The sequence below is a fragment of the Phaenicophaeus curvirostris genome, chromosome 19 (assembly GCF_032191515.1).
Source record: "Phaenicophaeus curvirostris isolate KB17595 chromosome 19, BPBGC_Pcur_1.0, whole genome shotgun sequence".
In the NCBI taxonomy this organism is placed as follows: Eukaryota; Metazoa; Chordata; class Aves; order Cuculiformes; family Cuculidae; genus Phaenicophaeus; species Phaenicophaeus curvirostris.
Genome location: NC_091410.1, coordinates 8,150,901 through 8,173,096, shown reverse-complemented (window position 1 = coordinate 8,173,096; position 22,196 = coordinate 8,150,901). Strand labels below are relative to the sequence as shown.

The 22,196-nt window shown below is 58.5% G+C and overlaps 1 protein-coding gene across 3 annotated transcripts; it reads left to right on the top strand.

Moving 5' to 3' along the window:
* The first annotated feature begins 3,140 nt into the window (after positions 1-3,140).
* Positions 3,141-15,859, top strand: LOC138728884 (ubiquitin carboxyl-terminal hydrolase 17-like protein 6). 3 transcript variants are annotated; one of them, XM_069872570.1, is made up of 17 exons: positions 3,141-3,214; positions 6,957-7,067; positions 7,369-7,471; positions 7,818-7,885; positions 8,287-8,357; positions 8,738-8,820; positions 9,794-9,905; positions 10,181-10,321; positions 10,576-10,676; positions 10,940-11,018; positions 11,210-11,713; positions 12,287-12,405; positions 12,921-13,271; positions 13,533-13,684; positions 14,558-14,725; positions 14,928-15,043; positions 15,136-15,859. In XM_069872570.1, the coding sequence occupies exons 2-12, from the start codon at positions 6,977-6,979 to the stop codon at positions 12,353-12,355; spliced, it is 1,422 nt and encodes a 473-aa protein (XP_069728671.1). In that variant the 5' UTR covers positions 3,141-3,214; positions 6,957-6,976; the 3' UTR covers positions 12,356-12,405; positions 12,921-13,271; positions 13,533-13,684; positions 14,558-14,725; positions 14,928-15,043; positions 15,136-15,859. The 3 variants fall into 3 exon arrangements, with proteins under 3 accessions (XP_069728671.1, XP_069728670.1, XP_069728669.1); XM_069872569.1 differs by lacking the exon at positions 3,141-3,214 and adding an exon at positions 5,585-6,386 and having other exon boundaries at positions 13,536-13,684; XM_069872568.1 differs by lacking the exon at positions 3,141-3,214 and adding an exon at positions 5,585-6,386.
* The last annotated feature ends 6,337 nt before the right edge of the window (positions 15,860-22,196 follow it).

Below are 22,196 nucleotides of genomic sequence, written 5' to 3'. Positions count from 1 at the left end.
AGCGTTTAGTTCATGATGTAAGCGGGCGGAAGGGACGTCGCAAGCCCAGGCTATATAAGGCTGTGTTACTTATCAACAAACGCCATTTGCTCTCCACCGCATTGGTGCTTTGAGCTCGTGTACCACGCGGCCTGGGGGTGGTGGCCACGCCTCCGAAGGCAACGCCCTCCGAAGGCAACAAGTGGTGCCTAAACCCGGGAAGGAGCTCCGGGAGTCGGGAAGCCGCTTGGAATCGGGTGAACGGCGGCCGGTGCGGCAGGACCAGCCCGGCGGGGAGGACGCTCCCGGACCCACAAGGAGGATGGAAGCCCTTGTAAAGGTCGTATCACAATTATATAAGACAGATTGTAAGCCTAAAGATTTTATTCTCGTAGTTGCGAGGCTTTTAGAGCTTGGGGTCATTGACCAGGCGGTGGATACTCTCCACCCCGAGGTGCGGGATAAATGTACCAGACCGTTAGCCGAGGAGGTGATGTCCTCGGGTTGTGGGGAAAACCTTAAGTTGTGCGGGGGAAGTCATACAGGCCCTGCAGGAGGCCACGCAGGAGCAGGAGACCTGGAGGGCGGCCAGGGACTGTTTGCCGGCCACCCCGGGATGGGGGGTCGGGGCGGCCACGCGGACTCTGCACCCCCCACGTGGTGATGATTATGCTGAGTCTAAATGCTTGCGAGAGGGTGATACGTCCCTCTAAACCCCGACCCGCTTACGGAGGGACAGAAACGAGCGGAGTCCTTCTCGGGTGGGTTGGCCGAGGAGGCCGGGGGCGCCGCTGGGAAACCAGGGCCCGAGGGGGTCTCGGCGAAACCGCCACTTTATGCGCCCCAAGATGGCGCCGAGCGGGAGAGGGAAAGGCGGGGGGGGGGGAATGCTCTCGGCGGGAACAGGGAGGAAGCGCTGGAATTGAATAGCGCGCGAGTGGGAAGGGGAGGAGAACGTGGAAGAGAAGGGTGGTGCGAGCGAGGGGCGGAGAGCCAATCAGAGCGTCCGTCTGGACAAATCAGCCAATCAGAGCGTCCGTCTGGACAAATCAGCCAATCAGAGCGTCCGTCTGGACAAATCAGCCAATCAGAGCGTCCGTCTGCTCCGAGCAGCAGGCGGGGCGAGCCAGGGGGAGGGAGCGGCCCCTCCGCAAGGGAAGTGGGCGGGGCCGGGGCCCGGAAGTGGCCGGTCAGTCGAGCTCCGGCTGCGGCTCAGACACTAGTCGGGGCGGGTGGTCAACAACCGACTCGAGCTCAGAGGAGGAGGAAGTGGGGGTGGATGGAGTTGAAAGCCGACATATCCCCACTCGAATTCACACAATTCGTGGACCGTCTCCAGGCAGCAGTCGACTCTTCGAGCCTGCCTGCGGAAGCAAAAGGCCTGGTTGTAGAAGAATGCTTGCGTCAGCAGTGTAGCTCGGCAACCAAAGAAATTCTGCGGTCATTGCCGGTGGGGTCAAGTATCGTGGACATGATTAAGCATGTCGCGAAGGCAGAGCATCTAGCCCCAATCCAGACTGCTGTTCGCACCGCAATAGCCAATGTGATGGCATGAGACTTGTTAAGATTTTTCTATTTGTTAATTTGTTTAAATTTGTTAAGATTTTATATTGTTATATTGTTAAGATTTTTATATTTTATAATTTTTTGGCTATTTCGCTAAGCATAGGGAGAGGGGAAATGTGGGTAGCTAAGGCCCGGCGGTCGGAAGATCTCGCGATGTACGGAAAGGTAGGACCCCCTCCGGGTAGCCAGTTGCGTTTAGTTCATGATGTAAGCGGACGGAAATGACGTCGTAAACCCAAGCTATATAAGGCTGTGTTACTTATCAACAAACGCCATTTGCCATCCACCACATTGGTGTTTGTGAGCTCATGGACCGTGCGGCCTGGGGTTGGTCGCCGTGCCGTTCCTGAACCAGGTCGCCACGCTTCCGAAGGCAACAGCCTGTGGCTTTTTTTTGTCCCCTGGTCTAAATCCTGGTCTAAAGGTCCACATGACCCTTCTTCTCACAGGATAACAAGCAAGGCAGAATAACAGCAATGTTGTTTATCTACCCCTGTTCTAGCAACATAATTCTTTTCAAAACTGTGCATTCGAAACAATACCAAAAAGATGATCCTTTCTATGAAAGTGATGAACACTACAGTTTGCAACAAGGAACCAATCCACCTGGTCAGCGATATTCCACTTTTTGACTTAAAAACTTATCCAGCCAATTGTTTTGTTCATCCTCTCTAAGATCCTGAGCTCCTTCTCCGTGGCTGCATCCCACACAATCTTTCGCATCTCAGTGGATAGGATGCTATTGTCATTGTCTCTCAGGATACCTGCAAGGACACTGCACCCACATCGGCCTGGATGCAACAAAGAGCGTGAGAGACATTATTTTGTTTGATGCTCAACACTCTCTGCCCATGGGGACTGCATGAAGCCAGAGCAGAAAACGGTGCACAGGCAGGCGCTGCTGCTCCTGGGGGACTTTACAAGGGTGTCCCAGTGGGCACTGATCTGAGCTGTGGCCAAGGGGAGCCTGGGGGACTCCAACCGTGGCGTTGGGGATCTGGAGGGATTTGCCCTGTGATCTGTTTTCCATCTACAAGGATGCTTTCCCACCTGGGACGTTGCAGCAGTTGATACTGTGACTTGGGCTGCATCAGCTGGGGGTGACATATGCTGCTTCCTGCGTACCCAGGATGCCACAGAGCTGCGCCGCACCACAAAGCTCCTTGGAAAAACCAAGCGTGGCTGAGCTGCACTGGACCAGAGATCCCCCATCCCATGTACTGCCTCCACCTCTCCCGGCTTTGTCCCCAACGTCTTCTCTCCCGCTGTACGAGCTCTGTGCTGTGCTGGTGCACTCCAGGTTCTCGTCCCACTCGGGGCACTACTACTGCTACGTGAAGGTGAGCTCAGTGTGTTCTCTGGGCTGGGTGCTGCTGGGTCCTCGTGGGTCCCTGTAGTGCGCAGGAAGGAGGGCGTTCAGCCCATGTGGAGCACTGGAAGGGGGGTACAGGCTGTGTTCACCAAATCCCCTTTCCGAGCCCCTGGGCCACCAGGGGGTTTTGTGGGGTGGAGTTCTGCCACTGGGCACTGTTCATGCAGCTCTTCAGGCCTGGAAGGTCCTCGGATGCAGCCCAACACTGTTCTCTTCTTCAGGCTAGCGATGGGCGCTGGTACAGAATGAACGCAAGGTGGTGCTGAGCCAGCAGGCCTACCTGCTCTTCTACCTGAGGTGAGAGCACCCTGTGTCTCCCAGCCCCTCTGCCCACTGCTCTTGGCCTTTGGGACAGGGCTGGTAGCACGAGCCAGGGTGTGGCACGGAGCTGGCTCAGAGGAGGGAGGCAGGGAGAGGCTCAGCCTTTTGTGGATCAAGAGGTGTAGAAGAGCATCTCGCCTCCTTGGAGCTTTGCTCCTGTTTCTTTTGTGCATCTCTGAAAGGTGTTGCAGGCGCTCCCCTCACAGTTAACACGTGCGCTTCTCTTCCTTCACCGGAACACCCAGCACCACCAAGAACTGTAAAGGAACCATTGCCAAGGCTGCGTCTGTCCCACCCTGCCAACCAGTGATGGGCCAGGTTCCTTTCTCTCTCACCGTGTCCATTCCCCTCGCAGTGTCCTTCCTCCCCTCGTGTCTTTCACCCCCGACATTTCCCTCTCCCCCTCCTCCCTCCCCGCCCCGCGTCCCCGGGGGTGCGGAGCCTCCTGGAGGAGGACGGCGGCTACGGTCAGTGCGGGGACGGGGGAACCTGGGGTGCAGGGGCACCTGCCACGTGCTTGTGCAGGGGACAGGGACGGGGACCCGCTCTGGCGCAGGCACCTGGCAGCCTGTGGTCACGCTGCCCATCCCTGTGCTCGCGGAGGGGCTGAGCGAGGCACGAGGGCACCTCGCTGCCTGGCCACACTCAGCCCTGGCGCCCCGGCAGCTCTGAAGGAATCGAACGCTCCTGACTGGCGGGCGATGCCCTGTCTGCGTAGCAGGTCTACCAGCGTCCCTGCCACAGGGCAGCCACCCCAGCAGCTCTTGCCAGGCAGCCCTCCCCCCTGCAGCATCCCCAGCCACCCTCAAGCCCCCGGGACCCTGCCGTCCCCCTCCCTGCCCATTGCCCACCCCTCCTTTTGGGGCGCACAGGGGTACAGCTCTCCCGGCAGGGGCTCGGGACGGGGCTCACCATGTGGCAGAGCCCCCAGCTCAGGTGTTTTTCCACGCTGGGTGACTCCCACGCAGGTGCCTCGTCCGAAAAAGCCAGCAGGGCACATTAGCATGGCTGGGGTGACCTCCCCCATGCACCTGGGCACTGCTGCCCCTCTCTCCACAGAGACACGGAGGCGAGCAGGGGGTTCACTGCCTTCCGCAGCATCCTGGGGCGTTCTGTTCCCACCGCAAGCTCCAGCACAGGCGGGGAGCTGCTGCCTGACCCTTCTGCAGCTGCCGCTGGTGCGCGGGCAGCAGGGCTGGTCAGGGAGCTCCCCCTTGGCCGGGCACCAGAGGCCGGAGCGCCAGTGGCGTTGGTGCTGGGTGTTGAATATTGCACAGGCAGCAACGCAGCCACAGGAAAACCCCGTCCTGTCCAGCAAACCCTCCCACACACCTCGGGCCCCGCTTTCTCTGAGCCATTCGCACAACGCAGCAGCACTGGCATGTGCCGCAGAGCTCCTTGTCCGCAGCTTTGGGAGCGTGCTGGGAATAACCCCCCTCGCAGCCCTGCTCCGGGGGCGTTTTCATGCTGTGCGTCCCTGTGAGGTTGAAGATGTCGTACTGGACCAGTCTGGGCAATTTTATTGAAGAGAAAAATTCAAAAGAAAGAAAAGGAAACCCCCCACCCAAACCTCTAATCAGTCCCAGATGTGCCTCCCGCTCGCTTTCTGTATGGTTATATCATGTGTGCCACTGCTCCTGTCTCTGCCTGTCTCTCAGTTTAATATTTCCACTTGTTTTGCCACCGGCTGTGTGGTCCCTGTGCCCTAATTTCCTTTTCCTCATCCAGTGCTGGAGTCGCAGGGGTTCCCTGCAGGAGGGAGACCTGGTGCTGGTGTAGACGTGTGGCAGGGGCGGAGGGGAGCAAAAGACGTGGAGAGGGCAGTGGTACCTGGGGGATTTAACGGGGACTGAGCTACCAGGGCCACCACGGAGCTTAATGAGGACTGAATTCCTCTGCTGTGGGGCTTAGTGGGGATGAGACCCTCCCCTCTACCATGGGGCTTAATGGGGACTCAATCCCCCTACTATGGGGCTTAGTGGGGATGAGACCCCCCTCTACCATGGGGCTTAATGGGACCTAATAGGGACTGAGTCCCCCTACTATGGGGCTTAACGGGACCTAATAGGGACTAGTCAGTCCCCTGCCAGGGGGCTTACAGGGGACCAGGCTGCCAGGGCCATCACGAGGCTTAACAGGGTGCCAATCCCCCCACCACGGGGCTTCCTAGGGACCGGTCAGCCGACCGCAGGGCGTTATTTGGAGCAGCTCCCCACTGCCACAGGGCTTAATGGGACCGAATCCTCCTACTGGGAGGCTTAGCGGGGAGCAGACCCCCCCTCTATCATGGGACCTAATGGGGACCGGTTCCTCCCCTGCCACGAGGCTTAATGGGGACCAGGCTGCCAGGGCCACTACGGGGCTTAGCGGGGACTGGGTGCGGCTAACGGGGAGCCGGGTGCCAGGAGCTCGCGGCCCGGTTCCGTCATAGGCGATGGCCACGCCCCCCGCGCGTAGCGCACAATGGGAGCGCGGGAGGGCACCGGGGCCGCGCAGCCCCCGCTCTCTCACCGCCTCGGGCAGGCGGAGCGGACGGACGCAGGAGCGCGGAGCTCCCGCTCTCGTCCAGCCCTGCGAGGTTTCTCGCGACGTACGCGAAAGAGTTGAGGTCTTACCTTCATTCCACTCCGAAAGGAGAGGGACAGAGGGCCCACAGCTCCCCCGCCTTCGAGGAGGAGGCGAGGAAGCGCGGAGACCCCGCTCCCTGTATCCATCCCGGGAGGAGGAGGCTCTGCCCTCTGTATCCACCCCGGGAGGAGCAGCGAGGAGCCCCTGCCCTAGTTCCCCCTTCGCTCCGCCCCGAGAGGAGGAGCGAGGATGTTCTGGCGTGGTACCGCCCCGAATCGAGATGCCGACTCGCTCGGCTCCGGTTCCGCCCCGTCGAGCCAGGAAGGCGGAGCGCGAAGCCTCCCGGACCCTCCTCCGGTTCCTCCCCCGGGGGATGTCCTCCCCGGGCATGAGGTCTGTGTGCCCCAGAGGGTTCTTTGCCCTGTGGGGCAGCTCTCCCTGAAGTGGCAGCAGGTCCACCGCATCGGCGCTGGGCTCCGAAACGTGGGGAACACCTGCTTCCTTAATGCCACCATCCAGTGCCTGACGTACACGCCTCCGCTCGCCAACTATCTGCTGTCCAGGGAGCACAGCCGAACCTGTGAGTGGGGGGGCCTGGCTCTGGCAAGGGTTTATGGGTGTCAGGATGCTCCTTCTCTGCTCCCTCCTGCCTCGTTTCTCCATCGAGAGGTCGTTCCTGTGTCCAGCTCTGCCATAGCTGAGTTCCCAAGCTCTGCATCCTTGTGTCTGCGAAGGCTCTGACTCTGCTGGGCATAAGCAGGACTAAGACTGGTCCGATGGGGTCTGCTGGCTTCGTGGGGGCTGAGCAGTCTCTGCTCGTGGGAACTGCGTGAAGCCAGGGCAGAAGACGGCGCACGGGCAGGCGCTGCTGCTTCTGGGGGACTTTGCAAGGGAGTCCCGGTGGGCACTGCTCTGAGCTGTGACCAAGGGGAGCCTGGGGGGCCCCGGCCCCGTCCTTAGGGCTCTTGGGACCATCCTGTGGGCTTCCCAAGCGAGTACCTGTGATCTTTTGTCCATCCATGTGGATGCTTTCCCACCTAGGGTGTTGCAGTGGCTGGTGCTGTGACTTGGCTGCATCAGAGATCCCCCATCCCATGTACTGCCTCCACCTCTCCCGGCTTTGTCCCCAACGTCTTCTCTCCCGCTCCAGGCCTGCGAGATGAGTTCTGCATGCTGTGCGCCATGGAGCACCACATCACCGGGGTGTTTGGTAGCAGCGGCAGTGCGATTCGGCCAGTGGCCATCATCGTTGTCATCAAGGGTAAGGATAGCTGCGCTCCCTTCTTGTATCTGTGCGGGGGAACGGTGACTGATGCGGGAGCAGAATCTTTGAGATGGGGACAGATCTTGGCAGGCTGCTCTTCGGAGCTGACTCTTGGAGCCTGCCGGGGGTTGTGTGGGGCTTCCCCCACGGCCAGCCTAAGCGTGACATCTGGTTTGGGTTGAGGGGGCTCAAGCCCCAGATTCCCTGCCCTGAGGGAGGGTAGAAGGGAGGATGGGAGGGCGGGAAGGACTGCATGTGTTGATGCCTTTGCTGGGACTGATTCCTCCCTCTCCTGCAGAGATTGCCGAGCACATCTGCTTTGGCCGCCAGGAGGACGCACACGAGTTCCTGCGCTTCACGGTTGATGCAATGCAGAGAGCCTGCCTGAATGGCTGCACCCAGTACGTAGGGCCTCTGACAGCCCTTGCTGCTCTTCTCTGCTGTCCCCTCACCGGTCCCGTGTGCCTGTGGGAGGGGACTGTGGGGCAAACGTGTCCCCGAGGGTGGCTTGGAGCCAGCTGCGCTGCCTTTGCCTGCAGTGCCCAGCCCAGAGCTCCAGCCAGGGGCTTCTGCTGCTTGGAGCAGCCTGGTTCCACCCCTTGAGCTCTGCCACGGGGGAGCAGAGCGACAGAGGCTGTGACTCCCCTGCTCCAGAGCACACAGGGGAGGTGTCCTGAGGACACAGGGGTGGCGTGTGGGGTGGCCGTTGCGGAGGGGCGGTGTGAGATCCTGTGCTGCTCTCTCTAGGTTGGATCGCCAGACCCAGACCACAACACTGATCGATCAGATATTTGGTGGTTACCTTCGGTCCTGTGGTGAGTGCTGGCTGCCAGGCCTTTGCGGGAAATTTTGATTTTTGAAAAAAAGATTTGCAGGAAAACTCTTGGGGGAAAATTATTATTTGTAAATTATCTGGAGCTGCAGCTGGTCCATCCTGCAGTCCCTGCGGGCCACGATGCCTGCTGTGGAGATGGAAAAAGCTGTTGGCTGTGGGTCCCCAGCTCACTGCCACCAGCAAAGGAACCTGTGTTGCTGGCTATATGGGAACTCTTGCTGTCCCTACACGATGTGGAATTGCCGGCCTTCCGCCTTGCTGGGTCGTGAATCCCGATGCCCAAAGGCGGAGAGGGGGAATCCTGCACTGCCTGCGCTGTGCTGGGATGGTGGTGGGTGCTGGCGTTGTGTCAGGGTGTGCTCATGGCTTTTTCTTTTGCAGTGAAGTGCAAAGCGTGCGGTTCGCCCTCCGACACCTATGAACCCTTCCTGGACCTGACGGTGGAGATTGAGGTACTGTGGCAGGGTCGGGATGGGGAGGAGCTCGGCTCTCGGAGGGGCTGTTCCTGCAACTGCACGGTTACTGCCTCAAGGTTCCTTAGCCTGCTGGTGTCAAGTCCCAGTGCAGGCGACAGGGAAGCAGATTCTGTTGTCGCGCTGCCTTCTCTGTCTGGCAAAGCGGCGCCTGTTGCGCCAGCAGGAGCCACGACTCCTCTGGAAGCTCTGTGGTGTTAGGGGACAAGTGCAGCTGCACCTCGTGGTGTGGGTTTCGGTGTAGTCTGTGGCTCTGTGTTCATGCTTTGTGTTGTCTCTTGGGGCCAGCGTCTCGGAAGGGAGCCAGGCTGTCATGTGGACAGGCCATTCATGGCCTGACCTCTCCTCTGTCCTTGCAGGGTGTTGACAGTATCCAGCAGGCACTGAACTTATTTGTGAGGCCAGAGATGCTGTGCAACGACAATGCGTACATGTGTGACAGGTGAGTGTGTGGGCTCTGGCGGGACGAGGGGAAGCAGGGAGGGCTTCTCTATGTGGCCATGGGAGCTGGGTGTAAGCGTGGATCTGCTGGAGGGTAGGGAGGCTCTGCAAAGGGATCTGAACAGGCTGGACTGCTGGGCTGAGACCAAGGGCATGAGGTTTAACAAGGCCAAATGCCGCGTCCTGCACTTGGGGCACAACAACCCTGAGCAGCGCTACAGACTAGGAGAAGCCTGGCTGGAAAGCTGCCTGGAGGAGAGGGACCTGGGGGTGTTGGTCGACAGCGACTGAACATGAGCCAGCAGTGGCCCAGGTGGCCAAGAAGGCCAAGGGCATCTTGGCCTGTATAGGAAACGGTGTGACCAGCAGGTCCAGGGAGGTTCTTCTCTCTCTGTACTCGGCACTGGTGAGACTGCTGCTCGAATCCTGTGTTCAGTTCTGGGGTCCTCACCACAAGAAGGATGTTGAGGCTCCGGAGTGAGTCCAGAGAAGAGCAACAAGCTGGTGAAGGGATTGGAGAACAAGTATTATGAGGAGCGGCTGAGAGAGCTGGGGGTGTTTAGCCTGGAGAAGAGGAGGCTGAGGGGAGACCTCATTGCAATGGACCAGTCTACCCAGGGAGGTAGTTAACTCGCCTTCCCTGGAGGTGTTTAAGGTGCAGGTGGATGAGGTACTGAGGGGCATGGTTTAGAGACTGGTGGGAACGGTTGGACTCAATGATCCGGTGGGTCTCTTCCAACCTGGTGATTCTATGAGTCTATGAAGCCTGCAATGGAACCTGCCTCTCCTCAGCTTCCTCCTCTTGTGAGGAGGACCTGGGCCAGCAGATGTGGCTGTAAGCAGGTGCCCTGAAGCAGTGCCTGGCGTCAGCATCTCTGTGCGGTTTGCTGCTTGGCCAGGGCTGGCAATCACTTGGCAATCACTCTTCCATCTGTGGTGAAACACCTTGAACAGCTCGAGCTCTTCCTGTGCAGGTGCAAGACCAAAGTGCAAGCGACCAAACGCTTCAGCATCCACCAAGCATCCAATGTTCTGACGCTCTCGCTGAAGCGCTTTTCCAGCGTTAGTGGAGGCAAAATCACAAAGGTGAGTACCTGGCACTCCAGAGCCAGGGCTGTCTGCTGGCCTGAGGTCTTGTGCCCAGCGCAGGGTGGGAGGTGCACGGTGCGAGCCGTGCTGTAGCCCTTCTCCAGCCGTGCAGTGGGAGTTCAGCTCATCCTGGTGTTATGCTCACCGTGACCTCTGCCTGGGGAGAGTGAGTCCTCCTCTCTCAAGACACGGGACTCGGAGGACAGCTGAGCTCCTGCTCCAGCAAGAAAGCAGTCTGCTGTGCGGGCTTCTGAGACATCGTCTCTCCGCAGGACGTGACGTACCCCGAGTTCTTGGACATCAGACCTTACATGTCGGAGAACGAAGGGGACCCTATAACGTACGAGCTGTATGCTGTGCTGGTGCACTCCGGGTTCTCGTCCTACTCGGGGCACTACTACTGCTACGTGAAGGTGAGCTCAGTGTGTTCTCTGGGCTGGGTGCCGCTGGGTCCTCGTGGGTCCCTGTAGTGCGCAGGAAGGAGGGCGTTCAGCCCATGTGGAGCACTGGAAGCAGGGTACAGGCTGTGTTCACCAAATCCCCTTTCCTGCCCCTGGGCCACCAGTGGGTTTTGTGGGGCGGAGTTCTGCCACTGGGCACTGTTCATGCAGCTCTTCAGGCCCGGAAGGTCCTCGGATGCAGCCCAACCCTGTTCTCTCTTCTTCAGGCTAGCGATGGGCACTGGTACGAAATGAACGATGACGTGGTTCGCCCCACCAACATCAAGGTGGTGCTGAGCCAGCAGGCCTACCTGCTCTTCTACCTGAGGTGAGAGCATCCTGTGTCTCCCAGCCCCTCTGCCCACTGCTCTTGGCCTTTGGGACAGGGCTGGTAGCACGAGCCAGGGTGTGGCACGGAGCTGGCTCAGAGGAGGGAGGCAGGGAGAGGCTCAGCCTTTTGTGGATCAAGAGGTGGAGCTGAAGAGCATCTCGCCTCCTAGGAGCTTTGCTCCTGCTTCTTTTGTGCATCTCTGACAAGTGTTGCAGGCACTCCCCTCGCAATTAACACATGCGCTTCTCTGCCTTCCCCAGAACACCCAGCACCACCAACTGTGAAGAAACCATTGCCAAGGCTGCGTCTGTCCCACCCTGCCAACCAGTGATGGGCCAGGTGAGTCCCGAAGGTCCCTTCCTGGGAGCCGCTGCCCCTCTGTCCACTTAGCCAGGGCAGGGGCTGCAGCTTTGGAGGAAGGTGGGTGCGAGGGAGAACTGTTTGCAGGAGGGACCCTGCTGAGCCAAGGGTTCCTGGGTGAGCTGGGCCCCTTGAATTCTCACTGACCTTTTGTCTCTCCCTTTATCTAGAAGCCAGAGGCGCAGCCAGCCATGAAGCTGTCTGAGCCAGAGGAGGTTGGGGTCTCTGTGCCCTGTAGAACACTCAGCACGCTAGCAAATGTGCCAAATGCTAGACTTCCACTGAAGCTGCTACAGAATCTGGCCTCATCGTTCAAAATGAAATGCAACATCCTGAAAAGGCACTTGTTTCGGCCTTACGATGCAGCCCAGAGGCCCAAGAAGACCCGGCACCTGCCTTCTGGACGTAGAATTCAGGACTGCAGGACTACAGAAGCAACAGAGGCCAAAGTGGAGCTGCCCCAGTATTTTGCGTCCAAGGCGCCGCACACCTCATCCAAGCAGCTTCAGGAGCCCAGAGAGCACCTCTCTGCGGTCCCTGGAGTTCAGCCAGCTCTTCCTCACAGCTCCAGTTTGCTTAAACTGAAGGAGTTACTGTTGACCGGTGGCACTATGGAGCGGAGCAGTTTCACATCACCACCACCAGCCAAGAACCTGTTACTCTGTACCAAAAAGGTGAGTCTGAGTTTCTGCACAGTCTTCAGTAGGTGCCTTGTGACTTCTAAAGTGTGGCTTGTGCTGGGAACAAGTGTAGATCTTGCTGGGTGTCTTGCTAAGCCGGTGGTGGGTGGGGAGGGCCCCTCAGCTCCAGAGCTGTAGCAGTCGCTCTGCCCTCTCTGTGGGTTGGGGTGTGGGGCTAGGCCCTCGCTGTTATTCACGTTCCTCGGTGAAGGCAACAAAATGGCTCCTGCCTTCTTGGCCAGGGGTGGCAGCTGGAGAGACGTGGAGATGCCTCCTCCCTGGACAGCAGTGTGGGTCCAGCTCTCTGGGTGCTGCTGCATGGCCAAGGCTCAGGATGGTGTGCTGCGGTTTCTGTACTTTAGATTTCCTTCCTTCCTTCCTTCCTTCAGTCATTCCTTCCTTCTAACTGAAAATACTTTGATTCTTGTACCACGCCCCACCTCCTTCACCCAGTCTGTCTGTCCCCCTCCCCTTTCTCTGGGCTCCCCTTTTCGGTTTTCTCCCTTTGGGTCACAGAATCCTCTTTTCTTTAGACTACCCGGTTTTTATTCCTGTCCTTAACTACAGGGCAACACACCACAGGCAGTGAGCGAAGATGAGCACCACACACAACCTCACCCCCGGCCTTCTGAGTAGATCCAACCCAGCCACTTTGACTCTGCTTCCCAGCCTTCTGGCAAGTTGAGGTAAGCCATGCTGGTTGCTCCCAGGCAGCAGAGCCAGTAGCAATCTTCAGATACTCTGTGAAGCAACTGCCTGGCACGGCAGCTGACCCTCCTGTTCTCCTGGGCCGGCAGGGCTCGCTCTGGATCCCAGAAGCAGGACGGTGTCTTTGTTAGCACAGGGTGGGAGGGAGCTTTGCAGGCCCTCGCCGTGTCCTGGTGTCCCCTGGGATCAGGAGGCACCAGCCTGGTTTAGGTCTTGCTCTGGGTTTTCCTTTGTAACCTTTGCCATCAGCGCATGCTGCAGCAACACTCGCTCCTTCCCAGTCCCCCATGGGACAGCGTGTGCTGTGGGCACGGGGCAGGTCATCGTGTGCGCTTGCAGCTGCTGCCCTAGAGCAGGATCTAATTCAGATTTTGTGGCTGAGGTGGCAGCAGTGCAGTGCTGTGCTTGAGTATCTTGGGTTGGTGAGGCAAAGAGGGGCTCCTGCTCAGGACCTGGCTTTAACACCATATCTGTATCTTTTCCTGTCCTTCAGCACACCTTCATCTGCACTCAGCCTGCTGAATACAGAAGAGCCTTCCTCTAAACTACCAGCCCTTCAGGTCCTCAGCTCTCCTCTGAAAAGGCATCACCAAAGCGCAGACGGCGGCCCTCGTGCTCAATGTGTTAATGGCAAAGACGACACCTCCAGCCCGCCCAGAAAGAAGAGGCGCACACACGAGGACTCGGTGTCCCTCACTGGGGATGGGTCAGGAAGGAGTTCCAGTAGTGGCCAGGAAGAGCCAGGCTGCCAGGAGCTGGCTGCAGAGCACAAGAGGAAGAAAAAGAGGAAGAGAAGGAAAACGGCATCACCAGTGGGCTCTTCTGGGGCTCTGTCCTCGGGCAGGTGAGGCACTAGGGTCATGCCAAAGCCCTGCACGCGTCTGCTCAGCCTGAAGTCAGGCTCCCTGGGCTGTGGTTGGGTGTGCTTTGTCTTTCCACGGGTGGGACAAGCCTTGCCATGGAGCCAGCCCAAGCACCAGCTCTATGGAGGTTGTTTCACCCCTGCTGGGGTGTGGGTGTCCTGTGTCTGTCACCATGGGGGGAGCCGAGACTCTTCCTGCTGTGGCCTAGAACCCGCTGACCCCGCTGCCTTCCCTGTCCCTAGAAGGGCTGAGTCAGAGCCACAGGCACCGGAGCAGCACTGCACGGAGGCTGTTGAGGTGGAGCACCACCAGTTCCAGCAGAAGGAACAGCTCAGCCACCCAGCCTCGAAGGAGCTCAGTGCCAACAGCGTCCACACCTCAAAGAGCTCTTCAGGTATGACTGTGCCTCCACCTGGCAGGGGAAAGCCAGCTGTTTGTCTGCCCGTGCAGCCCCTCAGAGCGCTGCCCAGTGCTTGCTGGGCCCCACAATTGCCTGGAAGCACCCGTGGTGCTGACCACAGGCCTGCATGCCCGTCGTGCGGGAGAGCTGACCAGCTGTACCGTGAGGGCTTCACCCCCAGACTTGGGGTGAAGACTTAGCCCTCAGTCTTCCCTGCCCAGGACAGGCCCCAGTGTCCCCAAGCATCCTGGGCCATAGAATCATAGAATCGTAGAATCACCAGGTTGGAAAAGACTCACCGTATCATCGAGTCCAACCATTCCCGTCAAACACTAACCCATGTCCCTCAGCGCTTCGTCCACCCGTCCCTTAAACACCTCCAGGGAAGGTGAATCAACCTCCTCCCTGGGCAGCCTGTTCCAGTGCCCAATGATCCTTTCCGTGAAAGATTTTTTCCTAATGTTCAGCTTGAACCTCCCCTGGCGGAGCTTGAGGCCATTCCCTCTCGTCCTGTCCCCTGTCCCTTGGGAGAAGAGCTCAGCTCCCTCCTCTCCACAGCCTCCTTTCAGGTAGTTGGAGAGAGCAATGAGGTCTCCCCTCAGCCTCCTCTTCTCCAGGCTAAACACCCCCAGCGCTCTCAGCTGCTCCGCATAAGGCCTGTTCTCCAGCCCCCTCACCAGCCTTGTTGCTCTTCTCTGGACTCGTTCCAGAGCCTCAGCATCCTTCTTGTGGTGAGGGACCCAGAACAGAACCCAGGATTCAAGGAGCGGTCTTACGAGTGCCGACGTTTTTAGTCCAAACGGCATTTCCTGGGATAAGATCCGCCTTAGAAGTGGCTTTTCCTCACCCCTTCTGTGTGTTTCGCAGCAATATGTACCCGGCAGCACCAGGGTGGCGATGGAGCCAGGCTCTCCACGGGTGTCCAGAGCCCCAGGCCAGCCCATGGGGCCAGCTCACCACCTGGGAGCCACCAAGCATACAGTGTATTGAAGAACCTTCTTAAGGACTCAGTGGACAAGGCATATGGCAAAGAAGGTAATCCCTGTTTGTCTGGGTGGGAAACAACCCTCTGAGTGCCCTGCCTCGAGTCCTCCATGCTCCGTCAGGGCCAGGGCTCTCCCAGGAGCAGCACAGGCAGCTCTGCGGCTGCTGGGCTGGGGCAGGGACCCTGCAGAGAAGCACGGCACGGTGCTCCCTGCTGAGTGCCCTGCTCCCGGCTGACCCTGCCGCTCTGCAGTGCTGACCTGGGAGGGAGAGACGTCTGCAATCAGCCAAGACGCCATTCACGATGCCACACGGTCCCAGAAGACAACGGTCATTGATGAGTGGGACAGAGAGTTCGACCAAGGGAAGGTGGGTGCTGGCTGCATCCCGCGCTGGAGCGGGCTGCTGGGAGACAGTGCACCCTGTGCTCTGACCCCAGGACCCTTCCTGCCTTTGCACAGGTGAAGAAGACTAAATCTAAACTGAAGCGGGACTGGAAAAGGCTTGTCTCTCCCTTCCAGCACCTGAAGAACAGGCATCTCTTCTGGAGCAATACGCATCCTGCCAAGGAAGCCAGTCTGAGCCATCGGCTCTGAGCTCCTGCCCACCCCGTCCCCGTCTCCCCCATCTCCCCGTCCCCATCTCCCCCCACACCGTCCCTGTCTCCCCGTTGGTCCTGGTGGGCTCTAGGACCTGCTGCTGGCAGCACTGATGCTGCCACATCACGGACCGTGGACCTGCTGCCCGTATCACGGATCCTGCTGGGCTCTGGGACCTGCTGCCCACGTGCCTTTCCTCTGCCGCTCACACTTTGTCTTGATGCGAGCGCATCTGCCTGGTGCAGGAGCTCCCAGGGTGGGCCGAGCAGGGCTCAGCGGCTGCAGGTCCAGTTTGCTTCCCTGCTTTCCTGCCTCCTCCTGTCTGCAGAGCAGGACAGGGCAGGAAGGCACTGCTGTGCCTCAACTCTCTGAGGCAGGTTCCTGCGGGTCAGCTGGGAGGTTTTCCTCGAGCAAGGACTTTGTTGAGAGGGTTGCTGGAGGCTGGCTAAGTGAGATGTGAAGCCAAGCCCCCAGACTCTCAAGTACTCTATGAAATCAAGGAGCTCTTAGAAAAAGAAACCGTCGCAAGAGCCCCAAACTCTTCAATACTCAGGAGCCTTCAGCAAAAATAGTAATAAAGGCCCAAACTGTGTGAAGTCAAGGTCTTACTCAAGTTATTACAGTAAGGAAGGTGACAAATGATCAAGTAGTGATTGATCACAAGTTAACAGTAACAGCTGGTAAAAGCAACGTGTCTAATCATTACTCTAAGAGAATAAGTACGGTGATTCAGGGAAATACATCACCAATTGCTTTAACATCATCCAGATCCACAGCTGCTGGGGGGTGGCTTTCTTTTTCGCCATGTGGATTCGGGGAAAGGCAATTGGGAAATCACGCAGTGCATCCACCCGTGACTGAGGTCTCCCAACCCTTGCTGTGAGGGGCTTTGACTTTATACCATCGAATACACACCTGACATCGCCCCAAAAAATAGAGTCTGGCTCCAGCCACTTACTGCCCCCTCCTTCTCGAACGTGGCCAAGGTTCCAGGAGAGAGGAGAAAGAAGCAGCTGGATATTTCCCATCTTCAAGCTAAGGTGCTGTAGAAACACAACATTCCTCCTAGCTCCTCTCTCTTTCACACAGTACAGTTCTACTGATAATGAAACACTTTCTCACGCTCTTATGCATTGCCCTCTGCCCCTCTATTTTCCCAACTCACGTTCTGGTTACAATGATAACACAATATCAGCAACAGTCTCATTGTTAGCAGATTCTTTTCTGCTTGTGAAAATCCATTGCCGTTCACGTTGATCTTCATATCCATACAAGGTTTTGTGGGTAGTATCCTCTCTCTTTTCTGCTAAAGGCAGGGCCTGTTGTGGGTAGCTAAGGCCCGGCGGTCGGAAGATCTCGCCATGTACGGAAAGGTAGGACCCCCTCCGGGTAGCCAGTAGCGTTTAGTTCATGATGTAAGCGGGCGGAAGGGACGTCGCAAGCCCAGGCTATATAAGGCTGTGTTACGTATCAACAAACGCCATTTGCTCTCCACCGCATTGGTGCTTTGAGCTCGTGTACCACGCGGCCTGGGGGTGGTGGCCACGCCTCCGAAGGCAACGCCCTCCGAAGGCAACAAGTGGTGCCTAAACCCGGGAAGGAGCTCCGGGAGTCGGGAAGCCGCTTGGAATCGGGTGAACGGCGGCCGGTGCGGCAGGACCAGCCCGGCGGGGAGGACGCTCCCGGACCCACAAGGAGGATGGAAGCCCTTGTAAAGGTCGTATCACAATTATATAAGACAGATTGTAAGCCTAAAGATTTTATTCTCGTAGTTGCGAGGCTTTTAGAGCTTGGGGTCATTGACCAGGCGGTGGATACTCTCCACCCCGAGGTGCGGGATAAATGCACCAGAGCGTTAGCCGAGGAGGCGATGTCCTCGGGTTGTGGGGAAAACCTTAAGTTGTGGGGGGGAAGTCGTACAGGCCCTGCAGGAGGCCACGCAGGAGCAGGAGACCTGGAGGGCGGCCAGGGACTGTTTGCCGGCCACCCTGGGATGGGGGGTCGGGGCGGCCACGCGGACTCTGCACCCCCCACGTGGTGATGATTATGCTGAGTCTAAATGTTTGCGAGAGGGTGATACGTCCCTCTAAACCCCGACCCGCTTACGGAGGGACAGAAACGAGCGGAGTCCTTCTCGGGTGGGTTGGCCGAGGAGGCCGGGGGCGCCGCTGGGAAACCAGGGCCCGAGGGGGTCTCGGCGAAACCGCCGCTTTATGCGCCCCAAGATGGCGCCGAGCGGGAGAGGGAAAGGCGGGGGGGGGGGAATGCTCTCGGCGGGAACGGGGAGGAAGCGCTGGAATTGAATAGCGCGCGAGCGTGAAGGGGAGGAGAACGTGGAAGAGAAGGGTGGTGCGAGCGAGGGGCGGAGAGCCAATCGGAGCGTCCGTCTGGACAAATCAGCCAATCGGAGCGTCCGTCTGGACAAATCAGCCAATCGGAGCGTCCGTCTGCTCCGAGCAGCAGGCGGGGCGAGCCAGGGGGAGGGAGCGGCCCCTCCGCAAGGGAAGTGGGCGGGGCCGGGGCCCGGAAGTGGCCGGTCAGTCGGGCTCCGGCTGCGGCTCAGACACTAGTCGGGGCGGGTGGTCAACAACCGCCTCGAGCTCAGAGGAGGAGGAAGTGGGGGTGGATGGAGTTAAAAGCCGACATATCCCCACTCGAATTCACACAATTCGTGGACCGTCTCCAGGCAGCAGTCGACTCTTCGAGCCTGCCTGCGGAAGCAAAAGGCCTGGTTGTAGAAGAATGCTTGCGTCAGCAGTGTAGCTCGGCAACCAAAGAAATTCTGCGGTCATTGCCGGTGGGGTCAAGTATCGTGGACATGATCAAGCATGTCGCGAAGGCAGAGCATCTAGCCCCAATCCAGACTGCTGTTCGCACCGCAATAGCCAATGTGATGGCATGAGACTTGTTAAGATTTTTCTATTTGTTAATTTGTTTAAATTTGTTAAGATTTTATATTGTTAAGATTTTTATATTTTATAATTTTTTGGCTATTTCGCTAAGCATAGGGAGAGGGGAAATGTGGGTAGCTAAGGCCCGGCGGTCGGAAGATCTCGCGATGTACGGAAAGGTAGGACCCCCTCCGGGTAGCCAGTTGCGTTTAGTTCATGATGTAAGCGGACGGAAATGACGTCGTAAACCCAAGCTATATAAGGCTGTGTTACTTATCAACAAACGCCATTTGCCATCTACCACATTGGTGTTTGTGAGCTCATGGACCGTGCGGCCTGGGGTTGGTCGCCGTGCCGTTCCTGAACCAGGTCGCCACGCCTCCGAAGGCAACAGCTTGTGGCTTTTTTTTGTCCCCTGGTCTAAATCCTGGTCTAAAGGTCCACATGACCCTTCTTCTCACAGGATAACAAGGAAGGCAGAATAACAGCAATGTTGTTTATCTACCCCTGTTCTAGCAACATAATTCTTTTCAAAACTGTGCATTCGAAACAATACCAAAAAGATGATCCTTTCTATGAAAGTGATGAACACTACAGTTTGCAACAAGGAACCAATCCACCTGGTCAGCGATATTCCACTTTTTGACTTAAAAACTTATCCAGCCAATTGTTTTGTTCATCCTCTCTAAGATCCTGAGCTCCTTCTCCGTGGCTGCATCCCACACAATCTTTCGCATCTCAGTGGATAGGATGCTATTGTCATTGTCTCTCAGGATACCTGCAAGGACACTGCACCCACATCGGCCTGGATGCAACAAAGAGCGTGAGAGACATTATTTTGTTTGATGCTCAACACTCTCTGCCCATGGGGACTGCATGAAGCCAGAGCAGAAAACGGTGCACAGGCAGGCGCTGCTGCTCCTGGGGGACTTTACAAGGGTGTCCCAGTGGGCACTGATCTGAGCTGTGGCCAAGGGGAGCCTGGGGGACTCCAACCGTGGCGTTGGGGATCTGGAGGGATTTGCCCTGTGATCTGTTTTCCATCTACAAGGATGCTTTCCCACCTGGGACGTTGCAGCAGTTGATACTGTGACTTGGGCTGCATCAGCTGGGGGTGACATATGCTGCTTCCTGCGTACCCAGGATGCCACAGAGCTGCGCTGCACCACAAAGCTCCTTGGAAAAACCAAGCGTGGCTGAGCTGCACTGGACCAGAGATCCCCCATCCCATGTACTGCCTCCACCTCTCCCGGCTTTGTCCCCAACGTCTTCTCTCCCGCTGTACGAGCTCTGTGCTGTGCTGGTGCACTCCAGGTTCTCGTCCCACTCGGGGCACTACTACTGCTACGTGAAGGTGAGCTCAGTGTGTTCTCTGGGCTGGGTGCTGCTGGGTCCTCGTGGGTCCCTGTAGTGCGCAGGAAGGAGGGCGTTCAGCCCATGTGGAGCACTGGAAGGGGGGTACAGGCTGTGTTCACCAAATCCCCTTTCCTGCCTCTGGGCCACCAGGGGGTTTTGTGGGGTGGAGTTCTGCCACTGGGCACTGTTCATGCAGCTCTTCAGGCCTGGAAGGTCCTCGGATGCAGCCCAACACTGTTCTCTTCTTCAGGCTAGCGATGGGCGCTGGTACAGAATGAACGCAAGGTGGTGCTGAGCCAGCAGGCCTACCTGCTCTTCTACCTGAGGTGAGAGCACCCTGTGTCTCCCAGGCCCTCTGCCCACTGCTCTTGGCCTTTGGGACAGGGCTGGTAGCACGAGCCAGGGTGTGGCACGGAGCTGGCTCAGAGGAGGGAGGCAGGGAGAGGCTCAGCCTTTTGTGGATCAAGAGGTGTAGAAGAGCATCTCGCCTCCTTGGAGCTTTGCTCCTGTTTCTTTTGTGCATCTCTGAAAGGTGTTGCAGGCGCTCCCCTCGCAGTTAACACGTGCGCTTCTCTTCCTTCACCGGAACACCCAGCACCAGCAAGAACTGTAAAGGAACCATTGCCAAGGCTGCGTCTGTCCCACCCTGCCAACCAGTGATGGGCCAGGTTCCTTTCTCTCTCACCGTGTCCATTCCCCTCGCAGTGTCCTTCCTCCCCTCGTGTCTTTCACCCCCGACATTTCCCTCTCCCCCTCCTCCCTCCCCGCCCCGCGTCCCCGGGGGTGCGGAGCCTCCTGGAGGAGGACGGCGGCTACGGTCAGTGCGGGGACGGGGGAACCTGGGAACCTGGGGTGCAGGGGCACCTGCCACGTGCTTGTGCAGGGGACAGGGACGGGGACCCGCTCTGGCGCAGGCACCTGGCAGCCTGTGGTCACGCTGCCCATCCCTGTGCTCGCGGAGGGGCTGAGCGAGGCACGAGGGCACCTCGCTGCCTGGCCACACTCAGCCCTGGTGTCCCGGCAGCTCTGAAGGAATCGAACGCTCGTGAGTGGCGGGCGATGCCCTGTCTGCGTAGCAGGTCTACCAGCGTCCCTGCCACAGGGCAGCCACCCCAGCAGCTCTTGCCAGGCAGCCCTCCCCCCTGCAGCATCCCCAGCCACCCTCAAGCCCCCGGGACCCTGCCGTCCCCCTCCCTGCCCATTGCCCACCCCTCCTTTTGGGGCGCACAGGGGTACAGCTCTCCCGGCAGGGGCTCGGGACGGGGCTCACCATGTGGCAGAGCCCCCAGCTCAGGTGTTTTTCCACGCTGGGTGACTCCCACGCAGGTGCCTCGTCCCAAAAAGCCAGCAGGGCACATTAGCATGGCTGGGGTGACCTCCCCCATGCACCTGGGCACTGCTGCCCCTCTCTCCACAGAGACACGGAGGCGAGCAGGGGGTTCACTGCCTTCTGCAGCATCCTGGGGCGTTCTGTTCCCACCGCAAGCTCCAGCACAGGCAGGGAGCTGCTGCCTGACCCTTCTGCAGCTGCCGCTGGTGCGCGGGCAGCAGGGCTGGTCAGGGAGCTCCCCCTTGGCCGGGCACCAGAGGCCGGAGCGCCAGTGGCGTTGGTGCTGGGTGTTGAATATTGCACAGGCAGCAACGCAGCCACAGGAAAACCCCGTCCTGTCCAGCAAACCCTCCCACACACCTCGGGCCCCGCTTTCTCTGAGCCATTCGCACAACGCAGCAGCACTGGCATGTGCCGCAGAGCTCCTTGTCCGCAGCTTTGGGAGCGTGCTGGGAATAACCCCCCTCGCAGCCCTGCTCCGGGGGCGTTTTCATGCTGTGCGTCCCTGTGAGGTTGAAGATGTCGTACTGGACCAGTCTGGGCAATTTTATTGAAGAGAAAAATTCAAAAGAAAGAAAAGGAAACCCCCCACCCAAACCTCTAATCAGTCCCAGATGCGCCTCCCGCTCGCTTTCTGTATGGTTATATCATGTGTGCCACTGCTCCTGTCTCTGCCTGTCTCTCAGTTTAATATTTCCACTTGTTTTGCCACCGGCTGTGTGGTCCCTGTGCCCTAATTTCCTTTTCCTCATCCAGTGCTGGAGTCGCAGGGGTTCCCTGCAGGAGGGAGACCTGGTGCTGGTGTAGACGTGTGGCAGGGGCGGAGGGGAGCAAAAGACGTGGAGAGGGCAGTGGTACCTGGGGGATTTAACGGGGACTGAGCTACCAGGGCCACCACGGGGCTTAATGAGGACTGAATTCCTCTGCTGTGGGGCTTAGTGGGGATGAGACCCCCTCTACCATGGGGCTTAATGGGGACTCAATCCCCCTACTATGGGGCTTAGTGGGGATGAGACCCCCCTCTACCATGGGGCTTAATGGGACCTGAGAGGGACTGAGTCCCCCTACTATGGGGCTTAACGGGACCTAATAGGGAGTAGTTAGTCCCCTGCCAGGGGTCTTACAGGGGACCAGGCTGCCAGGGCCATCACGAGGCTTAACAGGGTCCCAGTCCCCCCACCACGGGGCTTCCTAGGGACTGGTCAGCCGACCGCAGGGCGTTATTTGGAGCAGCTCCCCACGGCCACAGGGCTTAATGGGACCGAATCCTCCTACTGGGGGGCTTAGCGGGGAGCAGACCCCCCCTCTATCATGGGACCTAATGGGGACCGGTTCCTCCCCTGCCA

Bases quoted from the DNA above. Each gene is read 5' to 3' on its own strand.
- LOC138728884 (XM_069872569.1), top strand. From the start codon at position 6,056: ATGTTCTGGCGTGGTACCGCCCCGAATCGAGATGCCGACTCGCTCGGC. The intron at 7,886-8,286 runs GTGAGTGCTGGC...TTTCTTTTGCAG, and splicing joins TGGTTACCTTCGGTCCTGTG to TGAAGTGCAAAGCGTGCGGT. The intron at 11,019-11,209 runs GTGAGTCCCGAA...CCCTTTATCTAG, and splicing joins GCCAACCAGTGATGGGCCAG to AAGCCAGAGGCGCAGCCAGC.